At 34.1% G+C, this 26596-nt stretch overlaps 1 protein-coding gene across 4 annotated transcripts in view; it reads right to left on the bottom strand.

Annotated features, from left to right (window-relative positions):
- ZEB1 (zinc finger E-box binding homeobox 1) overlaps positions 1–26596 on the bottom strand; it is a 184758-nt gene that overhangs the window by 48884 nt on the left and 109278 nt on the right. For all 4 annotated transcript variants that reach the window (XM_053922085.1, XM_053922083.1, XM_053922084.1 and 1 more), the window contains one exon: positions 3126–3326. Coding sequence is in view for 2 of the 4 variants with exons in the window: in XM_053922083.1 (XP_053778058.1) it covers positions 3126–3326 (201 nt within the window). In the remaining 2 variants the exon portion in view is untranslated. The remainder of the gene's footprint in view (positions 1–3125; positions 3327–26596) is intronic.

Raw genomic sequence — 26596 nt, 5'->3', positions numbered from 1 at the left:
TCAACATAATGAAAGCCATATATGAGAAACCTACAACCAACATCATACTCGATGGGAAAAAATTAAAAAGCTTTCCCTTAAGGTCAGGAAGAAAACAAGGTTGTCCACTTTCACCACTTTTATTCAAAATAGTATTGGAAATTCTAGTCACAGCAATCAGATAAACACATTTATAATGATATCTTATTAGTGATTTTAATCTCTCATCATTATGAAGTGATCCTATTACCTATAATAATGCTTTTATCCTTAAATCAACATCATCTGAAATTAATTTTAGCTATACATGCTTTTTGGTTAATATTTCCATGGGAAATACTATGTGTTTATCTTTACTATAAATTTGTCAGTTTCTTTGCTCTTATTACATCTCAGATCTTCTTTCAAAGATTTCTTTCCTCATGCCTAAAATATATCCTGTAGAATTTGCTTTAGTAAGGGTCTACTGAATATAAATTTTGTTTTTACTGCCTGAAACTTATCTAAGATAATTACCTTATTTCACCTCTTTTCTTAAAAGATATTTTTGCTAAGTACAGAAATAGTGACCTTATTTCACCTCCTTTCTCAAAAGATATTTTTTCTCAGGATAGAATTACTGCCTGATTTCCATTGTAGTTATTGAGAATTTAGCTGTCAGTCTAATTGCCACTCTCTCAAACATAACCTGACTTTTTGGGTTTACTTTAATATTTTTCTTTTTGACTTGAGTGTCCTGCTCAAGTCACATTATTTTACCATAGTGTGACTAGGGGTACATTTATTTATCTTGAGATTTACTGGGATTCTCTATTGGCAGTCTGGTGTCCTCTATTGATTTGGAGAAAATCTCAACCATTATCTCTTCAAACATTGATGCTTCCTTATTCTCTCCTTTCCTAGAATTAAGACATATATTGGACCTTCTAACTCTAACCTTCATGTCTCTTATTCTGTTTTTCTTATCTTTCTTATTTCTGCCTCTGTGAGTTGTATTTACTATAACTTTCCCTTACATTCCCATTCATTAATTCTTTCTTCAATTCTGTCTACTTGGCTATTAAATCCATCCTTTGAACCTGAATTACTATTATTTTATTTTTTCAACTTTTGAAGTTTCACTTGGATCTTTTAAAAATTTGTTGATTATATTTTACTCTATCAGAGCACATAATTTCAAGTTTGTCTGTTTTTTCTTTAAACATGACAATCATTTTATAATCTGTCTCAGATAACTCTAGCAATTAACATCTTTATGGGTCAATTCCTACTTCCTTTTGTTTCTGATAATTCTTACTCATGCTGTTGTCTCTTTCTAAGTTATGGGTGCCTTTCATAGTGTTACAATGAAGGTATGTTCCATCAAGAGATTCGTATTTGATTCTCCTTGGTGCCTATTATTAATATCAGTTCCAATTTAAACTCAGTCATGGCTTGAGATTTATCAGGCTGGCCAGTAATGTGAATTGAGCTGTAAATCAATGAAAGAAGCCTTGTGGTTACTACTTCTCAGAGACAATTCTCCACTACTCCCAATCCCCAAACAGGGTAATTTTGTCTGCTAACTCCTGAGAATGCAAGGAATGACAGAGGGTTTGCTTTTAGTTCATCATATAGTTAAGATGCAATCCATACTAGGAGAGAATCTGTAATTACACATTTTGCTTGTCCAAGGCTTTGTTTCTTTTCAGAGACCTAAAAACCACATCTTATATGACCTTGTTTAGGCAAATGCCCTTAAGGTCAAAGAGTCTTCTATGTTGTGCTCTGCTTACCTCTCTGGGTTCCTGTCTTCACTTAGATTGTGATATGTTGTTGTCTTACTCTCTAGTGAGCTCTTAAAAAGATTTCAAGATTTATTTATTTTTAATATAACATAATTAGTTATTTTCAGTGATACAGTCCAAATAATCTGTCCCAACATATTTTCAGAAATAGAATCTCTTCAATGATTTTTCATTTTTCTTTTTACCTCCATCTCATTCTCCTCATCTCAACCTTTCCAGACAAATAATTTCCTTCTTCCTTCCATATTAAGACTGGATTAATTATACTGATGAATCAATTCTGGCCACAGAGAAGAAATACATAAGAAACTCTTGGTCCTAAACGGTTTGAGCTCAGTATTCAAGTTTAAGAGGTTAACAACCCTGCCATTAGCCAGTTGTGATAATAAATAAGCAAGTTAAATTCTCTGGGTTCTCTGTTCCAGAAACCTGGCAGTTACGTCAGTCCTTCCCTTTCAGTAACCTTCCACATAAAATCAACCAAGTCCTGTACGTTCTACCTCCTACATTTTCGTGGAATCTCTCCCCTTTATTCCCATGCCAAGAGCTACTTCTTTAGTTCAAAACCCATCATTACCTGAATTATTACAGCCTCCTTACTGGAGGCATTACCTCCTGCCTCGTTCCACGTTACTGTTAGACTTATATCTAACGTACGTATCAATGTTGTTATTTTCAAAGATTCCAGGATTAAGTTCCAAGTCCTTGATGTAGCACACAATAGCATTTGTTCAAACCTTATGGTTTCATGTGTGTTGTGTCTTCTGCTTGAAGCGCCTTCTATTCCTTGTTTTTACCTAATTAACCTCTAGTAATATTTTATATCAAGACCAGCTGTTTTACTCAGAAACTCTTCTAAGACTTCTTTTAGATTCAGATGTTTTACATACACACACACACACACACACACACACACACATCTGTGTATATGGAAAAGGGGAGAAAGGGAGGGCGGAAGGCTGGCTTACAGACACTAAGAATACTCGAATGATTTACCTATATTTGGGATTTTCTTACATTAAATTGTTATAATTTCACTGAGCCAAAATATAGTTTGTTAGCTTCTAAGTAGGTTCTTCTCCATTTGAGGTCAGAATATGAAATTAAAGATAGCTTTGATTATATCAACAGCTTTTAAAAAGCTTGATTCACTTTAAAGAATTCTTTAAAGAATACAATATAATATATGCATTATATATTCGGTCATAATTATACTGCTTCATAATCTACTTTTTGGTAAAAAGAAGGATATCTTCTATTGATTAACAGACAAAAATTTCAAACAATTTATCTTTTTGTTTAATATACTTTCTAAAAGAATCAAGAGAATAGAATATTGCAAAACAAAATTAAACTTGCCATCATCCTCCCAGCAGCTCTTCGCATTCCCTTCCCTTTCGCTGCTCCCCGGTAATACTGTTGGGTCTGTCGGCAGGTCATCGTCTGGCACACCACCTTCACAATCTGCTGCATCTGTAATACTTTCTTCTTCCACAATATGCAGTTTGTCTTCATCATCTGAATCTGAATTTGTTTCTACCACAGTATTATAACTTGTAACTGTAATACAAATAAGAAACAGATAATCAAAATCAACTAGTTTTTACACTCCAGTAAAAATGAATTTTTAAAAATACTACAACAGCTTGTGATTCTTTTAGTAGTTACACTTATTGAATACTTATATATGTATCAGTGATTTCTAAATATTAACTCACTTAATTCTTACAACAACCTTACAGCCACACTATCTACCTACCTTCAACTACTTATATCCATTTTACAGAAGTAAAAACCAAGACACAGGGAAGGTAAGTAAATTGTTCAAGTTCATCCAATTAGGAAGTGACAGGACCAGGATTTGAACCCAAGCAGTCCACTATCATATTCTGTACTCTCAAACACCACATTAAACACCCTCCCCAGTCGTAATGAGTTTACTGTATAAGATACTACTCATGTACAATTAGGCCTTCACATCTTTAAAGCAGTACAATTTAAGAAACGAGTTCAGCTCCACTAGTAAATTAGCGATACATCATCAAGTTTACCCTAAGAAAAGTATTTTCAAGTTATCTATTAAGCCCATGCACTTCATATTAATCCTCGCTAGCTTTAGAAAGAATCAACCAATTTAGCAAAATTTCTACATAATTAAGGCATGATTTAAGGCATGATTTATATGTGAGTCTGTCATTCTAAAAAAACATATTTGACATTCATAAGTTCTCAAATGGATACCCTTACCCTATTTTAAATGAATTCTATAAAATTAATATCAGTATTATACAAATATATAATTATTCTGAATGACTACAGCTCACAGAATCATGACTAATAGCTGGGAATAAAATTCTCTAAAACAATGTAGTATAGTCAGTATTTTTTCCTTCAGAATCCTTGTAATAACCACTGTAATAGGATATACTACTTAGTACCTCATTGGGTATGGTTACTGGAATACCTCTTTTCAACTATTTGCAGGGCAATTCTTACTCACTAAGATAGATTGAAAGCAAGGGAGACAAAGAGAAAAAGGAAGCTTTGCTTCGTTTGGATAACTAAGCAATGATTATTTCCAGTTCTTCTTTCCATGCTTTCCTTAACTTTTCCAACAGTTTTTCATAGAAGACAATCACCTAAATGCTTAAATGATATGCATATATATCCCGCTTCCCACATAAATACACATGCACACAGACACCTAAGAACATGGAAGAAGACATACAATAAAAAGTATAATGAGGTGAGCACAAATAACCAAAAGTCTTCAAGGCTGCTCTTATAGACCTTGGAAAGACCCCTTTGTTCAAAAGACTAGTGGAGTTATCCTTTTGTCCACATTAAGAATTCTTCAATATTTTGTGTCATAAGAAAAATACAAAGTCTTCTGGCATTAATACTCTACTGTGAGTACATTTTCCAGATCTTCTTCCAAGAGCAAATCATTTTCTCTCCAATATTATAAAAATCATGCATGTTCACTGAAAAAACTTCAGACCATACACAACATGTAAAATTAGTAAAAGCCTCACCTTGCCCCCATGTTTCCTTTTGCATCTCTCTTTAAAAGTAGCAAAGCAGCACATTTTATTAATTAATTTATACACTAAGTAGGCATGATAATCATTTTATATATCTTATCCTATTTAACTGTAGTACAGACCTCACCTTAAACACATATGTATCTTATATTTAACATAAACCCTGTATACAAATGTATATATGCATATGTGGTATACAAATATAGGATCATATAAGCTTTGCCACTTAGTTTTTTGCCACTTAACATATTTTGGAAACTTTTCTATATGAGTATATGTGGAGCTTTATCATTTTCTTCTGGATGACTATGCAGCATTTCACTGTACAGATATAATTTAACTAAGCACCTATCCATAAAGTTTAGTTTCTTTCCAATGTTTAAGCATTTGCAACAATATCATAATAAATTTTCTTATAAATATACCTTTGATCATTCCTTAAATACATTTGTCACATATATTGGTAGGGGTGGAACTCCTGAGTCAAAAGAAAAACTTAGTAAGTAGACAGATAAGGAAACATGGGGAATTCCTTGTACTCCAGCCACAACATGAGCAGAGGAAATCGTGCAATTGTGTGTATATGAGCAAAAGCAATGATTCCCAAAGGATGGTCCACAGGTGGAACAAGGGTTTCTTGATGAGCCTTTAATGACAGTAAGATGCAAATATATTTGTATTAAATTTTTTTAATGAGGAATCTTTACTGACAAGTAATACACCATGCTATTAACTTTCATTTTTACTTTCAAGCCTCCTTATAGCAACCTACTAAATGACTTACTAAAGTTTCCAAGGTATGGAGTCATTTATATGCTACATGATAGACATTTTTTAGTATTTAGTGAAGATCAATCAATTCTGTATACTACTCGATCTGGCCACTGGCACATTGGCTCACAGGAGAGATCTCACTATGCATGGAGAGTTGAAACTCCTACTAGTTTGTAAAGCGAGGTTTTAGTGCTTCTTTAGTATCAAGTTGCCCATTGGTGCTATTCTTGCATTTAATAATATTCATACTGTAGTCTAGCTTTATCATTATCAATTTTGCTAGTTGTAGATTATTTGGTTGACACTAGGTTGAATATTTAACATGTGCACATTTAGAGTATTTGGGATCTTGAAGATTTTACAATGATTAGGCTTTTAAGATACATATGAAGGGGGACCCCCAAAAGGTTGAATTTATTTATAAAAAATTATGTGCTTATTCTTATATGTTTAAACTTCAGTCACCCTCAAAGTACTCTCCATTTGATGCAATACACCTATCGAGACTTTTTTCCACTGCTCAAAAATTTTTGAACTCATCAATTTTAATGTCTTTTAGTGCTTCTACTCTTTTTTGTTTCACCTCTTTCACAACAGCAAAATATTTCCTTTTAACGACTTTTTTCATCTTTAACGTATTTTTCAGACTATACGACCCCCCCCCCCCCAAATTTGGGAGGAAAATACAGGTATGTCTTATAGTACGAATGTAGCTTACCTGGCTCGCTGGGGTGGGGGAATGGCAGAGGTAGAGTGTTTTTTGTTTTTTTTTTTTTCCCATTTTCCTCCTCTAAAACCTAGGTACATATTATGGTCTGGTGCATCTTATAGACTAAGAAATATGGTTAAAAATTTGCTCTGGGCAAGGTCTGGTGAATAGGAAGGGTCATGCTGTTTTTGGTCAAAAACTGCTGAACACTCAGTGCGTTGTGGGCAGGTGTGCTTGTAAATCACCCGTCATGAAATGGGCAAACACACTGAAAGAGTCTTTAAAAAAATTCACTGGAACTGAATGCAGCCTCTCACAACAATGCCAGTTGGTACACCGATTACAGATAGTTCCTAGAACACTCACCTTGTAGGGGAAGCCTGTACTACAAGGGGCTCACCTTTCAAAAGATAATTCCATTTTTGGGGGTCCCCCCTTATACACATTATGGTTCAGATATTAATTTACATGCTTCATAGTATTCGAAGTTCTTTTTACCTTAAGCTGCAGGTGTTTTATTCTGCCTGGATCAACTGTAGCTCAAGTACTCTCTAAGAATACCTGTCACTCTCTAGAAGTCTAGCAAAACTCAGAATCTCCTCTCCTCCTATGGGAGATTCTAAGTCAAATACCCAAACCACAGAGAATGCATATATTTAATAGTTATCCTGTGAATTTTCCCAAAGCATGTTTTGAGTATGTGGTATAAAACTGAAAAAAGTTAAGAAAAGCAATACATTTTATTGACTAAGATGGAAAAAAAAGAGCAATTAACTATTTTCTAAGGCTTTTTCACTGTCTTCTCTTTTGCAGTCATTTGGCTGAGAGAAAAAGCAGTGAAAATCACTTATATTGATTATCATAGCTTAGATAATAGGCAAACTTCCTTGTGTTTCTGAACCTGTCCTTCTGTGGATCTACAGAGCTAGTTTTAAAATTAGGGTCCCAGAACCAAAAGCATAGAGAATAATGCAGGTCCTTGATAAATTCAAATAGCCAATGAGAGTGTCAGTTATTTCAATTGTCTGCCCATCTATTGCCATATCTTTATACTGTTTAACCTTTGGCTAAAAAAATATAAAAATGCAGACAACTGTAATTGAATAACAATAAAATTAAAAAATATATATAAAATAATTTGTCTAAAGAGTGGTAGAGTCTTAATCACAGGTGATCATTAACTTTTCGTCCTGAATTTTAATTAAAATAATAATATTCCTAGAAAGCAAAGCTAAAGGAAAAGAGAAAATGTGAACAGTTTTAGAAATCTTTCAGTAAAATTTACACTTCAAAATGTGAACTTTAATTTCAACAGAAAATAGTAATATTTTCAATACAGTCTTATCATCACCAGACTGGTTAAGGACACACTTGATTTCTTTGTCATAGTTCTTGTTGGCATTATTTGCTAACAGTTAATGCCACATAGAACAGTATCCACACTGCACAGTGTGGTAGGGAGGGGCTGATGACATAGATCAGTATCTTGCACGCAGTAAAGGCTATACACGTTTGCTATCATCATCATCATCTTACTGAGTCTTTGTAACGGTTCCTAAGAAGTAGATATATACTATAGTAAGTATGTGTGTGTGTGTGTATATATTATCTTGAAAATGTCTAAATGGGTATATATATACACATATATATGTATATGCATGTGCGTGTGTGTATGTGTGTGTGTGTATATATATATATATATATATAGAGAGAGAGAGAGAGAGAGAGAGAGAGAGAGAGAGAGAGAAAGAGAGAGAGAGAGAGAGAGAAACTGGGTAACCTGGCCAAGGATGGCTATTAAGTTATAGAGCTGGACTCAAATCCTGGTCTGCCTGATTCCATAGTCCATATTCTTTAACTACTATGTATAAAGCCTTCTGACAGAAAATTGTTGCACTAATGATAAATATTTTTAAACTTGTGCTAAGTGAAATAAGCCAGGCAGTGAAAGACAAATACCACATGATGTGACCATTAACAGGAACATAATCAACAGAATGAACAAGCAAGCAAAGTATAGCCAAAGACCCTGAAATTGAGACTAGGCTGACAGTGACCAGAGGGGAGGGGATGATGGGGGAAAGGAATGAAGGGTTTGCAGGAGCAATTATGAAGGACATATGGACAATAGCAAGGGGGGAGGTGGAGACAGGGGAGGGGTGGGGGGGAAAGGCAGAAAACTGTATGTGAACAACAATAAAAAATGTTTTTAAAAATATAAATAAAATAAAATGGTATAATAAAAAAAACTTGTATATTTGTATCTAGCCTATCTTGGGGCCGTACAATTCTATACCTAATGGTTTACCACTAAAAACATTTTCAAATGACTAAAAAATTTAGCCACTAGAATTTCATAATAATATGACAAATAGTATATCATGGAGTAACATCATCCTTATAGTTAATAAACGTTTAGGAGACTTTTACACAACATAGTCTTTTTGCACTTGATTGCATGGAACACCATATCAACTGTACAAGTTAAACTCCCATGTAAACACCTATTTCTAAGTAATGTATAATTATAATAAAAAAATTAGGTGAGTATGGGTCAAATAAAAGAGTAACACAATCTCAACTTCAGTTATTCAGATAACGAGCAAGATCATCTAAATACTTTATAAATAGGGAACTCCACCACATACTGTTGCTGTAACTCTGAAGGGTAATTAAGCCACATAAGGGAAGAGACTGAGGGAGAGAGGGAAGGAATAGGGGGAAGATTTAACTCTTAGGTCTTTGATTTCTGTCAGGTTATAACTGTGGCAAGTGTTGATTAAAGGTACAGGCGAAGGCCATGTTTCAACATGTTTCTGGGTGTATGACACCTTTTTCTTCTTTCCAGAGGACAAAGTTCTGCTTACATCATGCCATCAATGTATGCTTAACTATGTCCCACTCATTCCTATCAAACTCCCAAACACACTTATCTGCATGGTAGAAAAGAAAGATAAGATCTCTTTTAGGAAAAGATACAAGACTAATCCTTAAAAACTATGAAACTGCTTCTAACCAATTATTCCACATACTGTACACCAGATTAACCTACAAGAAACACTTCAAAAAACAGATACCCTTTAAGTCATGTTCTCCAGAGTTGGATTATAGTTGGATTAACGAGAATATTTTACACATGTTCACGCTATGCTGAAAACAACACAACTTTGGCACAAATGCTCTGAAATATGAAGATAAAGGTGGAGACACTGAGAATGTATTTCTATTATACCTTTACGAAAATGTATTTCTATTATACATCAGCTGGGACAAAAAATAACACCACTTAATATATTTTTCTTATCTTGAACAAATTCCCTGGCATAGTGCTTCACATAGAAGGTATAAAATTATTTGTTGAATGGAATGGGGGCCAAGCTTCTTTTTTTCTTAGTGAAAAAATAAGTCAGTATACTTTAGTATTACTGATAATTCAGGAAAATGAAGACAAAGCTACTTATAAGCAGACAAAGAGTTAATAAATTAGCACATGAAATGGAAAGAAGTTTTTTGACAATTGACAGGGTTAGAGAAACCTTCTGCAAATAATGTTACTCCAGGAAAGGGAATAAGATTATGTTGTCCATAAATACTACACTCAGTACCTACTGTACATATTTGTTAATCTGGCTTTTGAACTAATTTATATATATAATATGAACTTACGATCTATATGTATTTTACTGTATTATAAAGATTGCGATGTAATGATGTACATATTTAATGCAATATGTAATATAATAAATAATATACAATGTGTAATTATCTAATTTTAACTTAAGCCCTTTAAAAATAGGAATCACAATGATTTTTAGAGTGCTCTGAGCACTATGAACATGGTACATTTTAATAAATACTAATGGTTTAGCAAATTTTGGGGGGAGTTTTTTTAATCCTTCTCTAGGTAAAATCTTTCTTAATCTAGGGTGCCTATTACATTGAAAAATAATTATAGCCTCTTTTTACATTTTCAAGATAATTTTTAACTTATAACTCCAATGAAATCAATGACTGTGAAATTTACCCTTGCAAAAGGGTTGTTGGGGTTTTTGTGTGTGTGTGTGTGTTTGTTTGCTTTTATTTTTATTTATTTATTTTTAAATTTTTATTATTATTCAATTACAGTTGTATGCCTTTTCTCCCCATCCCTCCACCCCACCCCAGCTGAACCCACCTCCCTACCCCACCTCCACCCTCCCCCTTGGTTTTGTCCATGTGTCCTTTATAGTAGTTCCTGTAATCCCCTCTTCCCACTGCCTGCCCCCCCCCCCCCCGCTATTGTTAGATTGTTCTTAACTTCAATGTCTCTGGTTATATTTTGTTTGCTTTTTTCTTCTATTGATTATGTTCCAGTTAAAGGTGAGATCATATGGTATTTGTCCCTCACCGCCTGGCTTATTTCTTAATGCCTTCAGATACAGGCTATTAATAGAATGAAAAGTGATAGGCAAAGGCAGGGGAGAGGTTTGCCATCATGCACAGAATCCCAGTTCTTATTTTCTCCCCTCATTACAAAAAAATTACTAAGGAGTTATGGGATTTGTCTTTGGTACCCTCTCAGTTCTTGTTCTGGTATTTTCCCCATTCTCCACAGGTCCTCTATCTATATGCCCCCAACAAGAGCCATCCCTAATTACCTTCCCCTTTACCTGCCTTATCAAAACTCCCATTCTCTCAATGAGCTAATTTCAGTCAGTGTCTGCATAACTCACAAAGAGGTAGATAAAACAGTTAAACAGCAAAGTTCTTAGAAAATTAAACTAAATTCAGTCCTAGGAACACGTGTTTATTTTGTGTGTAGGAGAAAAGTATCTGGATTGAGATAATTCAAATTAAATTATCAATAACTAATAGGTATAATCTATGAAAGGATGCTTTTTAACTTATATGACTTGTTAGTTATGAATAGTTGAGTGGCACAAATATTCAATATTAAAATGTAAATAGAGAATAACTATTGATACAAAGTAAATTTGGAGACTTTATCAATATTTTGCACAAATCTAAGCAAATATGTTCGAAAACCTGGATGAAATAACTTGCTAGGAAAATGTGAATGGTTATAACCACAATAATAATTTTATGGAGTTTATAAAATTATGGGAAAGAGAACAAAGGCAGACAGACAATAGAATTAATTTGGGAAGCTATCAAACAGTTAACAATACAAAAAATGCTAATGTTTTGCCAGATGAATTTCTTCAGATCTTCAAAGGACTGATAATTCTGTTGCTTTTTTAAAGAGAGAAGAAAATAAAAAGCCTAAATTCTTTCTATGAAGCCAGCATAATGACAGTATACTAAAATCTGAGAAAGAACACACACATGCACAAACTCATGAATTCAGTCCCACTGGTGACTGGATGAAATTCAAAAGTAGATTTTGCTAATCAGATTCTCACTCATAACTTTAACCAAAATGAAATTTATCTGAATCAAAGATTTTTTAAAATCCTCACCTGAGGATATATTTATTAATTTTAAAGAGTTGGAAAGTGAGAAGGAGAGAGTGGAAAGAGAGAGAGACAGGGAGGGAGGGGAGGAAGGGAAGAAGGGGGGGGAGAGAGAGAGAGAGAGAGAGAGAGAGAGAGAGAAAGGGAGATGCATGAGAAATATGGATCAGTTGCCTGTGGTATGAGTTAACAACAAGGATGGAACCTGCAACCTAGGTATGTATGTGCCCTGAGCAGGGATCAAACCTGCAACATTTTGGTGTATAGGACAACACTCCAACCAACTGAGCTACCTGGCCACGGATGAATCAAAGATTTTAATTAAAAATAATAAAACCTAAAAGTAATTAAGAGAGAGTCTAGGCAAATCATTTTACAGTCTTGGAATAAGGGTGCTATAAGCATGACACAAAAGCCATGATTGTACATGGAAAAAATAAAATCAAGGTCCAGTGACAAACTGTGAAAAATATTTGTAGTACATGTTACCAAAGGTTGACTTCCTTATTATACAGAGAATTCTTAAATATCCATGAGAAAAAGATGAACCACAGGAAGAATATGCAAAAAGGCAATTTGCATGTTCATACACAAAACTATGAATGGTTAATGAACATGAAAGAAGATGCTCAACCTCATTAATTAAAGAAAAAACTAATCGTCACATCTTACATACTCTCAATTCTCTTGGCTTTTTCTAACTTTCAAACCCTATTCTGGCTAAACCCCTATTCCAGTTAAATATCACTTTTCCAAATTCTATACCCCTTTCTACAAAGCTTCTTTAAAAAGTGCCTACACCTGTCTACGCTTTTTTTCTTCCTACTCTCTCTTACACCCACTCCAGTCACAACATTGTCCTTGTCATGACCGGGGTATCTTTACATTGTTAAATCCAATGACAAGTATCAGTCCTCATCGCATTTGACCTACTGTCAGCATTTGACAGAATCCTAAATCACTCTGTTTTTTAAATAATCTCTTCTCTTGACTCTCCAGGTTTTCCTCCTAACTCACTCAACTGACTGCTGCTTTTGTTTTCTCTCTCCATCTCCTGGACCTCAATCTTTTTCACGGCTCCAAACACCATTCAACAACTCCCTTCTTTGTATCCAGCCCAAATTTCTCCTCTGAAGTCCAGACTTGCAAAACCAATTGCCAACTCGGATCCTATCACAGTCATCCACTTCAGTAAATGGTAATTCTATTCTTTTATTTGCTCAGGCCAAAAATCTTGGTGTCAATTTTTAAAAAATATTTATTATTTTCAGTTACAATTGTCCCACCTTCCCCCCCGCCCCACTTGCTCACCCCAACCCCATCCTTTGACTCCTTTTTTTCTCGCTCATACTCCACATCTAACCTAGAGAAAAAATACCTTAAAATTTATTTAGGATTTGACCACTTACAATTAAATCCCCACCACCACTTGCCTGCTCTAAACCACTGTCATCTCTCACTCAGAATATTGTATAATTCTCCTATCAGGTGTTCTTGCTTCCACTTTTGCCTTTCTACTGTCAGTTTTCAACACAGCAACTAAAGTGATCCTTCTAAAATGTTACAGGACTTCTGTCACTCTTCTAAGCAAACCATCTAATGGTTTCCCACCTTATTTTCTCTAATGCAAAGGCCCTTCATGAGCTGCCTCCTGTTCATCCAATCTCTCTCAGACTTTATCTTCTATTACTATACAGTAGCTTACTGTATTCCAGATACACTGGCTTCCTGTCTCAAGGCTTCTCCACTTCATGTAGCTCCACCTAGAATGTTCCTCATGCGTGGCTCGATTTTACCTTCTTAGTGAGGTTTCCTATGACCACCTTATTTAATTTATAGATCTCCCCCACCACAAGAGCATACCCCATTCTCTCCTGTGACGTTTCTTTTTAAAATACTTATCAACAACTGCAATCTTTTCTTTTTATTGTTTCCTCGTACTAGAATATAAACTACATGCGGGTAGGTTTTTTTATTTCTGTTGTGTTCACTGCTGTGTCCCTTCATGTAGAACACTGCGCAGAAGTACTAACTATGCAATAAATGATGTTTAATATAATTTGAAATGATATTAAAGCATAAATGATATAAAGCATAAAAATACCAATAACACATGGTATATGCAAGGGTTAAGGAAATAAGTACACTCTTAAATGTCGTTGTGTTAATATGGCAATTTGTCAAAATTTAAAATGTTTACCTGTTGACCCAGCAGTATCTTGGCATTTACCCTACAAATTAACTTACGTGTGTGTGCAAATATCCATACATATGTTTATCTGCAAACTTGGTTTTAATTTCAAAAGACCTAAGTAGCCACCCAAGATATATCCTTTTGTACTGATACGAGGACTCCTCCAAAATAGTTTGATCCCATTCTGCAGAAAATAAAGACATGTAGTATACATATATGTATCTGAATAATAAAAAATGATTTCTTCAGTGTTCAGATGAACACTGAAGAAATGTGCTAATGAAAGAGAGACTTTAAAAACTATTTATTCCTTCATATTAGGTGTTTATATTTATAAATTTTTTAAAAGATAAATTCTAAATGTGCAAGAAAAAAGTCTGAAATAATATTCAGTATACTGTTACTAGTGGTGAACTGTAGAAAACTGAACTGGAATCAGGGGAAATAATTTCTTAATATTTTGTTATCTGAATTATTCTAACAGTAGATATGATGTGTAATTAGAAAAAAACAATCAATACATTTACCATTTTCCCTGATTGGCTTTGAGACTGATTCATAGATGAACTGGTTATGAAAAATAAGATAATCGGAGAGGACACAAAATTTTAATCCCTATCACTTCGGTTTTTCAATTCCTTTAAGCTAGAAATAGTGTTTATTATTTGAAACTGTTGGCCATGTGCTGGACACCAGTGTTCACAATGGGAAAGGAAACCATGAGAGAAGTGAAAAGAAACAGGTCACGAACCCAAAGATGTAGCCTGAGGATTGGTCCTTTCTTGTTTCCAGGCAAGTGGCAGCATACAAGAACCCAAGCATGGCTTCCTGGTACCCAACTAGGGGACCTCCTCTTTCAAAGCTTTCCTGACGGCCAAATTTCAATATAAGGATACTAATTCCTATATATAAGGATATAAGGATACTAGACATGGAAGAACAAAAATCTTACTAATAAAATTTGAATTTGAATTTACTTCTTATAAATTCAAGAAGCATTAAAAATGAACAATTTATAGGTGAGCAGAATTTAGTTTTACTGTGATATTCTAAGCATTACATGTTACGTGCTTGTGAGTTATCAGATTAGAATAAAAAATTTAGTTCCTTAGACCTAAGTGTTCCAGAAGGTAGGAGAATAAAGACATATAATATCTGGCCCTGCTTCTGAGATACATGCTATATTTATAAACTGTGAGATATATATATATTAAATATTATAGAGACATATAACAAATAATTGTTAAATTATGAGTTATGAAGAAAATACTATAGAATTCCCTACTTTATTGTATCTAATCTCTATTTTATGCCTTGCTAATGCACCAAAGAAAGAAGATTTTGATCACTTTGGGTTTTTAAATTTGTGATATGTTGTTGGGAAATTAAATGGATTCGAACTGTAGTACCAAAGAATCTCTAGTGCTTTGGGTATTTTTTTTAAAGTTCTTAATTTTTTTGAAGATTTTATTTATTTATTTTTAGAGATGGGAAGGGAGGGAGAAAGAGAGGGAGAGAAACATCAGTGTGTAGTTGCCTCTTGTGCGCCCCCAAATGGGGACCTCTCCCACAACCCAGGCATGTGACCTAGACTGGGAATTGAACTGGTGACCCTTTGGTTTGCAGGCCAGCACTCAATCCACTGAGCCACACCAGCCAGGGCCTAGTGCTTTGTTTTACCTGATTCTTTCGAGAAGCAGCTGGAATGGTAATCATCCTTGGGCAGAACTTATTTAGAAAATAAATAGTATTGAATATGTAAGATCATGTGACCTCACCACACTTATATTTTCATATAAATTTTATCTTAGAGAGTAAATGGTGTTAGTGGTGAAAGAAGTGGACATTATCAGAAAATCATACATAAATGGAAACTTTAATACCATATACAGAAAGAAAAACACAGAAAGGAGTATTTTCAAAGTATTTTAAAGAAATTATGACCTACTGAATTTCTACTGCTGGTTAAAAGAGGTAAACCAATCAATACACCTTATAGTTCTGCACCCTGCCCCAACCCTGACCATAAAGTGCTTGCTAAGTATTCATTGTTTTATATGAAGTTCAGTTATGAATTAGTTAACCCTTACAAGAACCACATGAAGAACAACTATTGTCATTTTATAGATAAGAAAAGTGAGATGTAGAGAGGTTACATAACTTGCCAAAGGTGAACCAGTTAGCTCTCCAGCCAGGATTCCAAATGAAGTCATGTGGCCCTGGAAACCTTGCTCTGAATATACTGTCTTTCCAAAGCAAGTAGAATATTACAGTCAACAAACAAGTGAGTATAAATTCCTCAGAAACAAATAAAACTAAACTAAAAAAAGGTTCACAATGAATTATTAAACATTTCATTGACAAGTACTTTAATCTTTCTCAAATCAGAATCTAAGAAAATGAAATTTAAAATATTCTTATTATTCATCTTTACCTCAGAATGACGACAGAGGACACATAAAACTATAAACCTTAGTTCAGAAATTGGTTTATTCCCTTGATTTAAAATTCTGGTGGCTCTGCATTGCACATACCATGAATTTCAAACTCTAATGCGTGGCAAATAAGGGTCTCTAGACTGTGAACATTATGGCCTCAATACGTTTTTATTTATATATTCTTCTCAATATATTCTATTGCTTAGATATCACTGTTCTTTCACATTTTCCCTTTGCCCTTTCTCCTCTACTGCTAAATTTCTATGCAGCCTTCAGAACTCGTATCCAACCCATCAACAAATCCCGGGTTATATTGCTCCACCTCTATGTCACTACTGGCTTTCAAACTGTCACCTACCCTCCTCTGGATTACTACAAAATCCACCTCATTGGTCCTTTGTCTCCATTTACCACACAGCAGCCACAGTGATCTTTTCAAAATAGAAAGAATATGTCACTCTCCTTGAAAACTTTCAATGGCTTTACAGTGTTCTATTGTGCCCTACAAGAATCTGTATGTTCAGGCCCTCACCTTCTGCACTGTGCTTATGCTTTCTCACTACCTTCTATTTTTGTCCATTATATGTGAAAAGCCTTACTCCACTCTGAGCCCTTTTACTTGCCCTTCTGTCTGCCTCCCTGGAATGGTTAGTTTCCAGATCCTTCCATGACCGGCTTTCTTTTCCTTCTGTCGCCACTCCAAAGTCATTCAACAGTTATTTTACAGTTAGTGAAGTCAGAAGTTTAAAATGCATCTCAATAAGCTAAAATCAGGTGGTAGCAGAGTTGTATTCTTTCGGGAGGCTCTAGGGGAACCTATTTTCTTGTTTCTTCTAGCTTCTAGTGGCTGAACATGTTCCTTAACACATGGCCCCTTTCCATCTTCAAAGCCAGTAATGGCCAGTTTAGACTTTCTCACATTGCATTACTCTGACACTGTCCTTCTTGTTTTGCCTCCCTCTGCCACTTTTAAGGACCCTTAAAATGGGCCCAAATGAATAATCCAAAATTACCTTCCTATTTAAAGGTCAGCTGAATAGCAACCTGAATTCTTCTGCTGTTTTAATTACCCCTTGTCATATAATGTAAAATATTGACAGGTCTGGAGATTAGGACATGAACATCTTTGGAAGTCCATTATTCCCCACTAAAATGTAAGCTCTGGGATGATAAGAACATTGTCTTGTTCACTCCAGTAAGTTCCAAGCATTACAGGGCCTACCAAAGGCTCTTAAAATATTTATTGAATTAGTGAATAAATTAAAAACTATGGCTTTGATGATGCTCTTCTTGACTTTTCCTGACTCTCTTTCTAAACTTTGTGCTTCTGTGTCTTTGTAATAGTGTCCACATCCCATATCATGTGCTTATCATTACATCTTTTGTCAAGAATGAAGTGTTCTAATAATATGTCAATAAAGGATTAAGTGGTGTGAAAAGTGTGTTGAATCAATGAATTTTCATGAAAGAAACATTCCAAGGTTTCAAGAAGTCTATGTTAATGATTTTGCAATTGTTTTTAAGGCTTCCTAATAAAGTGTGGAATATTCTGATGTGTCAATAAAAAATTAACCTGCTGTAAAATGTATGTTAAATTAATGAATTTTAAACCTGAAAAGAATCTGAAGTTTCAGCACCATATTTTAAACTTAAAATTCAAAGAAGCTAGTAATTTGTCTAGTTACACAAAAAAATTGTGAACCTGGCATGAAATCCAGTGGACTGTTTATAAAAAATCTACCTCCTGAGGTTGCCATGGAAATTAAATAAATACATTTAAAAGTATAAACACAGAACCTAGCACCAAGGAAGTGCTTCATTAATAGTGGAGGTATAGATGCTTTTATTGGCATAATTATCATCAACACTATATATTTCCCATTTCTCAACAGTAAAAATAAACTATGCCTAGTAGGCACTCAATAAATACTTGTTGAATTAGTGAATAATTAAAAAGTAAAATACAAATATGGTTAAACAATTTTTAACATGCTAAACACTTTCCTACCTTTATTTTTATAGAGAAAAAGCAGGTAAAAGAGAAGAAACAAAGCAGCACATGCATGCGACTCTGATCGCCATCATGAAGCATTCCCCAACGTGTCCTAGCTCACAATTTCCGCCCTCCCTATTGTCTCTACCAGCAAGGTCAAAAGCATTTTTGTATTATTCTAAGGTGTTACATTATGTGTCACTTTTTTGACATTTGTACTGATGTAAAGGCAAAGGTGGAAAACTGCTGGTGCCTTAGCACAATTCAAGGCAGTGGCATCCTTCACTGTCATTCATTTCCATTAAAAAATTCCCAATTTCGCTTAAGAATGCCCTGATAAAATAGTAAAAATTACTTTATTAAATGTTGACCCTTTAGTACATGTCTTTAGTACATGTCTTTTTAATATTCTGTGTGACAAAATGGAATGCACACATAAAACACTTCTGCTGGCTATCCAAGCATGCAATTGTTTTGAGTTGCCAGCTGCACTAGCTGCTTTTTTCATGGTATATCAATTTTACTTGAAAAAACAACGAACTGGTTTTTCAGAGCTGAGTATTTAGCAGACATTTTCTAAAAAATAAAGCAAGTAAGTTTGTCACTTCAAGGAAAACAAAAGACCAAGTTGTTTCAAATGACAAAATTTAAGCTTTCAGATGTAAATTAGATTTTTGGAAAATATGTAAATGCCACTATGAGTTTTACAACTTCCCTATTTTGAAGATTTTTCTGAAGAGACTGGTGTTAACATTGGTGATTTTTTTTTGATATGGTAAAATGAAATATTTCAACATTTGGAAGATCCATACAACTCAGTGGAATAATATATTTCAAATGACTAATGTATGTTACAAATTCATGAGTGGATAAAAGATCCACTTAAAGTTTAAGGCAGATCAATGGATATTAATGTAACAAATATGAAATTCATTATATGATTTCATATTCCACATTGCAAATGAACTTTAAGACCTGCTACTTGATCAGTTTGGTGTAGTAAACAAAGAATACCCACAATTACCTGAAAAGGCTAATTCCAACTACATTATCTGTTTGAATCCAGGATTTAATATATTTCAACCAAAATAAATTACAACAGAATGAACACAGAGCAGACATAAGAATCCAGGTGCCTTTATTCTTACTGATAGTCAGTTGATAAATATTTTAAAATTTTCTCTATTTTGTCAATAAATAATACATATTATTTATATTAATAAATATAGCCCACATGATCAAAAGCACTTTGGGGTCTTCAAACATTTTTAAGAGTATACAGAGATCCTGAAATCAAAAAGATTGTGAATTGTGCTATTTAATAAGGTTGATAATTATATGTATCTCTTTACATTTGTGTTAATTAAAATTATAAGTAATATATAAAGTTTAGGCCCTTATCTATATCAAATATATTTCAAGAGCTCAATAACTACATCTGGCTGTGGCTCTTAGAATGGATATAGAACATTTCCATCATCACAGGAAGTTCTTTTGGAAAGTGCTCATCTATACAATATTCAGGAAGAAGTTAATTAGCATTTTACTAAATGGCACTGGTATAATTCTTTCAGTATTTTATCATACCTGTTTTAACTCTGAAAAGAATATATGTCTTTTGAGGGCAGGGACTAGAGCACCAATACTTTTATTTATGTACATATGATATGACATTGCATCCCATAAAATGCCATGTATACACATTATTAGGAATAAATATGCTGGAAAAAAATACCTGCTGAACTGAGTATTTATTAAATTAATAAATATTTATTCAGGGTTTAACATAAGACAGATACCATGTAATTATGTTTATTATGGTTTATATTTTGATTTATTCCCATCCAAATTTACAACCACTGGGTCTCAACTTTTTCAGTTCATGTGCCTTTATAATAAATTACTCGTCAATAGTCAATTTGTGTTGCTTTATTTCACATATTCATAAATAAGGACTTAAAGACAATCTTTCCTCTTATTATTTATTGGTTAAATTAAACCGTGTCTGCTCTTTTGGCCACAAGCATCTTTGCTGTAGACATCTTTACCACAAGAATTTATACTGCAAACATTTTTGCCACATAGCTAATTACCATAACGCAATTTTGCTGTAAAAAAGATAAAATCATGACAAATGAAGAAGGACATTAAAAAGGATACAAAGAAACATGAGAAATGAGTAACAAAATTAAAAAGATTGTATTCGAATATCAAATAAAATAAATAAAAAATAAAAAGATTTTTTAAAATGTGTGTAGATTCGTGGCAATATTGCACAAAAAACTGATTTTATACCTAAGTACTAGTCTTTGTCCTGTGGGAGATATGGGTTCAACTTTGTACCTTCAAGGAGGGACTTTGGCCTCTTTTTCTTCTCCCAATATGCTGTGTTCCAAAATGAGAAACCAACTCTTAGGGAAAATCATCATCATCTAGGACAAATGCTCGCTGTTTCAAGAACAGCAACCCCACCACATCTATTTGTCACTGCACAGACCAGAATGAGAACTAACTAAAATTTAAATATCATGTAAAAATGGGAGTAGCTGCGGAACTTCATCAACAGAGAAATGAAACCAAACTGCGAACTAGCTTAAGTACATTAAGTCAAACAAAAAACTCTCCAACTCAGTTACTTTATATCTTTTTTCAATAGCAAAATTACCTTACGACCACTTAGTTATGCACCAAAAATGTTTACGGCAACAACATCTATGGCAAAAATGCTACACTAAAAGTACCTAGAACCATTCTCATGTACTATTAATTATGACTTTAAAGTTTTCCAAAGAATTTCTTACATGTAGTTGAAAGCAATGTTTTAAAAGTTACATTAAATCTATAAACAATAAAATAAATAAATTTCTTTTGAATGAGTAGCATTACTTGGGTTTACAGAATGATTTTATTTGCATACATCTTTGAGATATTCCTTACTTAAAATTTTAGCACCTATTAGATTTGATAATCCTTACATCCTACTAAAAGTAATGAATTGTATAAAAGTTTGTTAAAATTAAATTATAAAAATATTTTGTTTAATTATACTTCTAAGATTTTTACCTACCACATAATTGCTAGGTAGAAATACCCTGGAATACTAGTAAGCTAAAGGCTGGCCTATGGTGTTCTATTTGCCCTTTTATTTCTCATACAGTATTAGAGATTTATAGCATAATGAATGCTACTTCTTATTTCCACTCTAGTTTCCAGGTATGCCAGACCACATTTGTCGGAAGAAGAATAACAGGAGAGATATACAGGCTTCTGAGCAAGTAAGTTTTCTAGTCAACAACGAAGATATGTAGCCCGGAACTAGATGAGAGACTGGCTACTGTTTTGGGTGAGAAAAGCAAAAACATGATCCATAAAACTAATATACTACTTACATAGAATAATGTAGGTACTGATTTGGGCATTACAAAATCACCCTTACTCCACGCAAAAGAATGTGTACCATAAGTTTAATTATAGAAATTTCTTCTTCAATAAAAGCAAATAAAATAATTCCTATTTAAATGAAGTAATTTTTGTAAACTGTAAACTTTATATTATGTTAGCTTCCAATGCCTGTTTTCAATTTTGTCTTACTAGTTAAGTTCATTTTGAACAATGTTTCTGTAACTGGAAAGGCTTATGGTCTGAGTAAGAGCTAATATATTTTCATAACCTTTTATTTTCCATATAAATTGTATGTATGCATATGCAGCACTTTATATACCAAGTAACATTAATCAATAGGTAAGGGTAAATTTTATTCTATATTTGTGGTGGTAGAAATTTTAAAAAAAATCAGATTTAATGGTTCAAATTGGTTTGTTAAATTTTAACATGACAAAATTAGGAAATTTAGATAAAAGTCATATGGCTATGGATGGACCTGGAGATTGTTATGCTCAGTGAAATAACCCAGTCAGAGATAGACACATACTATGATCTCACATATTTATATGTGGAATCTAATGAACCAAATAAACTGATAAAACAGAAACACAGGCATGGACACATGGAACACACACACAGCTGTCAGAGGGCAGTGGGGAGGGGGGACTGGATGAAAGAAGGTGAAAGGATTAGCCAAAGAACATGTATGCATGACCCATGGACACAGAAACACCGTGGAAGGGTTGGAGGGATGGGCGGAGGCAAGCAAAGTTGGAGGGGAATGGGGATACCTGTATTAATGTCAACAATAAAGATGAAGAAAAATAATAGAAAAGGAAATGAAAAAAAAAAACCCAAGGTACTAATTCTTAAGGATTTTTCAAATAGGGCATAAAAAAGTTATATGACTATTTAAATAATTAGTAAACTGAAAACAAAGATAATTTTTAGCAGTTCAAGTCATGTCTATAAATAACAGCAATCTAAGATACTGTATCAAAAAGTTGAATTTGGCTTGAATAAGGAGGTGGTTTATTAATAGAAGCCATAAAAGTATAAACTAACAGTGTAATAGAGGCTTTCGGGTCAGTCTGATTTGAATTCAAATTATGGATCACACACTAGATGGCTGTTTGTTCTTGGCTAAGTTTTCTTACACATAACATGACAATAATGACCACTTAAAAGATTGTTTTAAGGATCAATTTAGGCAACTTATATTAATTGCTTAGCACAGCAAATGATATACAGTGATTAATAAATGACACTAATCACTATATACACACACAGTTTCCCCAGTACACAAATATTGGGTTGCCAAAAAAAATTTTCCCATAAGATGACTCTATTAGAGCTTAGTTATCTTCCACTTCATTCAAAACAATCTTCTTAGATTGTATTGTGATGGCTGTCGTATCAGCATGCATTGAAAAAAAAATCAATATTGGTGAATTTTTGTAAAGCTATTTTAATATGGAAGATGGAAGAAAATATACAACATTTTTTGGCATAGTATGCTTTATTATTTCAAGAAAGATAAACATGCAAATGAAACACAAATAAAAAAATTTGTGCAGTGTATGGAGAAGGTGCTGTGACTGACTGAAGGTGTCAAAGTGGTTTGAGAAGTTTCATCCTGGAGGTCTCTCATTGGATGATGCTCCATGGTTAGGTAGATTGGTTTAAATTGATGGCAATCAAATCAAGACATTAATCGAGAACAATCAATGTTACAGCACATAGAAAATAGCTGACATACTCAAACTATCCAAATCAATAAATTATTGGTGAAAATGAAAAATGCGCCTTTTATTTTATGGAACAAACTAAATATGACTTTTTGGCCAACATAACATATTTACATGCATTTCATCTTGATTCATTATAGTTATCTATAGTAAAAAAATTAAGTAGCCTATTATTTCAATATCATTTACAAGTTTAAGTAAGAAAATTAAAAGATTTAGATTCCAAAATCAGATGCAATTGCGTACTAAAAGCATCAAAGACAGAACCTCAAAATCCTGTAAGACTCCTACCCTCAAGTAAGAATTGCTAGTATTCTTGACAGATTCGTTGACTTTTAAAGCAACCAGTTCAAGCCCTTTCTCTCTCAGATGGGGGGGTGAGGAATGAGAGAAAGTTTGAGAGTTTGAGTGAGACAGCGAGCATGAGCACGCAAGCACTTTCTCTAGGAGACAGAAATTGATACAGAAAGGGATTGAGATTAAATCTTGATGATACAGTTTTGAGCCCCTGGATTGATTAATACTTGAAACCATCATCTCTTGTACTTTTCAATTATGTGAGCCAATAAAATACATTCCTTACCCTCCTCCATTTTGGCTTATGCCTACTGATGGGTTTCTGAAACTTACAACTAAAATGTTCTTTATTAACATACTAATAATTATGTGTGAGGATAGAGCAATTAAACAGAAAGGAGGTTTTATTTCCATTACACACATCAGAATTCCTTAATAAGTGATGAATTTAGTGCTTATACTCAGAATATTGATTCCAGAACTTGTGTCCTTAATCACAATTTGGTAAATGGCAGCACTATTACAATTATGCCGCATAATGACATTTCAGTCAATAGAACACATACATGACAGTGGTCCCATAAGATTGTGGTGAAGCTGCATTTCCCATACAAAATGGAAGGGTATGTGGCTCAAGAGGAAAGTTTTGTTCTCTGACAGGAGCAGTATCTGTGGAGCTTGGCAGTAGATTCCCTCTCACTCACAGCACGTCAATTTAAGAGCAGATTACATCCCTGTCAGCCACTGACCTGTTTCAGCACAGAGGAGCCTGTCCCCTGAGCACTAAATATTCAGAGGGTGCTAGAGCCCTCCCTGATCTATTTTAATAGTCTTCAGGTACATCGCTGTAAGCTCTTTGTTGAGAACCTAACATGCTGTCCAGGACACAGGTCCACAGAAGCAACCTTAGCAAGTATTTAAGTGCCACTGCCACTTTAGTAAAATCTCTCTGTGGTACAAAAAGTAAATTTCCAAAGTCAAAATATTGAGAGTTCTATACCCCTCCATGTTAAATATCCCTTTTTTATGAATATCATGAAGTTCCTTAATCTGACCATTGCTCCAACATGCAATAGCCAAAATCACATTGCCATGGCAATTCCTGGTGTTCCTTCACCTCTCCACCTGGATTTCGTATTCGTACTGATCCTTTAACTCCCTCCTCACAGTCACTTGTTGCGGTGATCTAACGCCTTACCGGCCAGTTTCTCCTCAACATTTCTAATCAATCCAGCCCACATCCCTGTTTATGGAGCAGCACTGACAGCCTCAATGTTCTATTTCTGACCCTGTGGAAAAGAAGCAGGGGACGGCTGTGGGACAGTGTTTACAAAGTCTACAGTAGGGTATAGTAATATCCTAGGCCTTCACATTCACTCACCACTCACTTGCTGATTCACCCAGAGCAACTCCTGTCCTGCAAGCTCCACTCATGGTCTAAGTGCCCTTATAGGTGCACCATTTTAACGTTTCTCATACCATATGTTTAGATATATGTAGATACACAAACACTTACCTTGTGTACAACTGCCTACAGTATTCAGTAGAGTAACACGCTGTACAGGTTTTTAGCTTAGGAGCAATAAGTTATACCAAGTAGCCTAGATGTAGAGTAGGCTATACCTTCTAGGTTTGTGTAAGAGCACCTTATGATGTTCTCAGACAATGAAATCACCTAACAATGCATTTCTTGGAATGTATCTCTATTAATGTATCACTTGTTAAGTGACACATGAACATACATGTATCCCTGAGATGTAACAGAATTCTTATCCAAGACAAGGTTGCACACATGTGTATGCATCTGTTTTTTAACCATATATGTAGACATTTTGTAAAGAGAATTGAAGAGCAAGAGACTGCAATGCTGCAAATTGTATTTACCTATTCTTAAAAATCTAGATAAAAAGATATTTAAGAAATTATTTTCCCCAAAATATCTCTTCTATATTTACAGGAAGAAGTGTACAATTCAAAACCTGTTTCTTCCATTATAAAAAAAGATGTCAGCTCTGTATTTGAACTTTAAGTATGTCTTCCATCCAGATCAATGGGAAGTGCTATCCAAAGCATGACTGTGGAGACATAACTAAGAATCTATCTTACTAAATAATCTTGCCTTTTTAAGCAAAGAGACTCACCTACAAGAAGTATTTGTTTAGGGAGAAGGTAAATAAACACTCAAACTAGAGGTTTCTGTTGTAGAAGGTGCTATATAATCTGGCACTAGAATTTATAGGCATCTATCCAATTAGTCACAAACAGGATACAGGTGGGGTTAGCTTGTACACTACAAACAAATCACAGGACATCCCCAGTTGTAAAATCTAAACAACAAGAGAGTTATCTATTCCACTCCAGGGTTATAAAGTTATACTGACTCTATAATCAGAATAAGTATTCTAAAGAATTTGTAATGAAGACATAAAACTATCTTTCAAGAAAAGTGTTTCAGAAGGCTAAAATGAACTAGAAATCAAAGAATATCCACAGGGAACACCACAAACTGTCCTGTTTTCCCCAAACATCTTTTAAATGAGAAGAGCTGTTAACCTGAGGTCTCCCTGGGGGAGCAGAGTCACGTTTTCTGTAGGTCACATGTTTTATATTCAACTTGAAATGTCAAGTTGACAAGGAGTAAATAACATCTCCAACTTTATGATTCTATTGAAATCTACAGATTACAAAGCACTTTAACCAGAATGTCCTCAGAGCAATTCTGTGAGACTGGTAGAGTTGGTATTACCATCACTTTTTAAGGAAAAGGTGTATATAGTTTAGTAAAATTAAGCAAAT

The sequence above is a fragment of the Desmodus rotundus genome, chromosome 4 (assembly GCF_022682495.2).
Source record: "Desmodus rotundus isolate HL8 chromosome 4, HLdesRot8A.1, whole genome shotgun sequence".
Lineage (NCBI taxonomy): Eukaryota > Metazoa > Chordata > Mammalia > Chiroptera > Phyllostomidae > Desmodus > Desmodus rotundus.
Note: the sequence above shows the minus strand (reverse complement) of the source record. Positions and strands in the feature narration are given on the sequence as shown.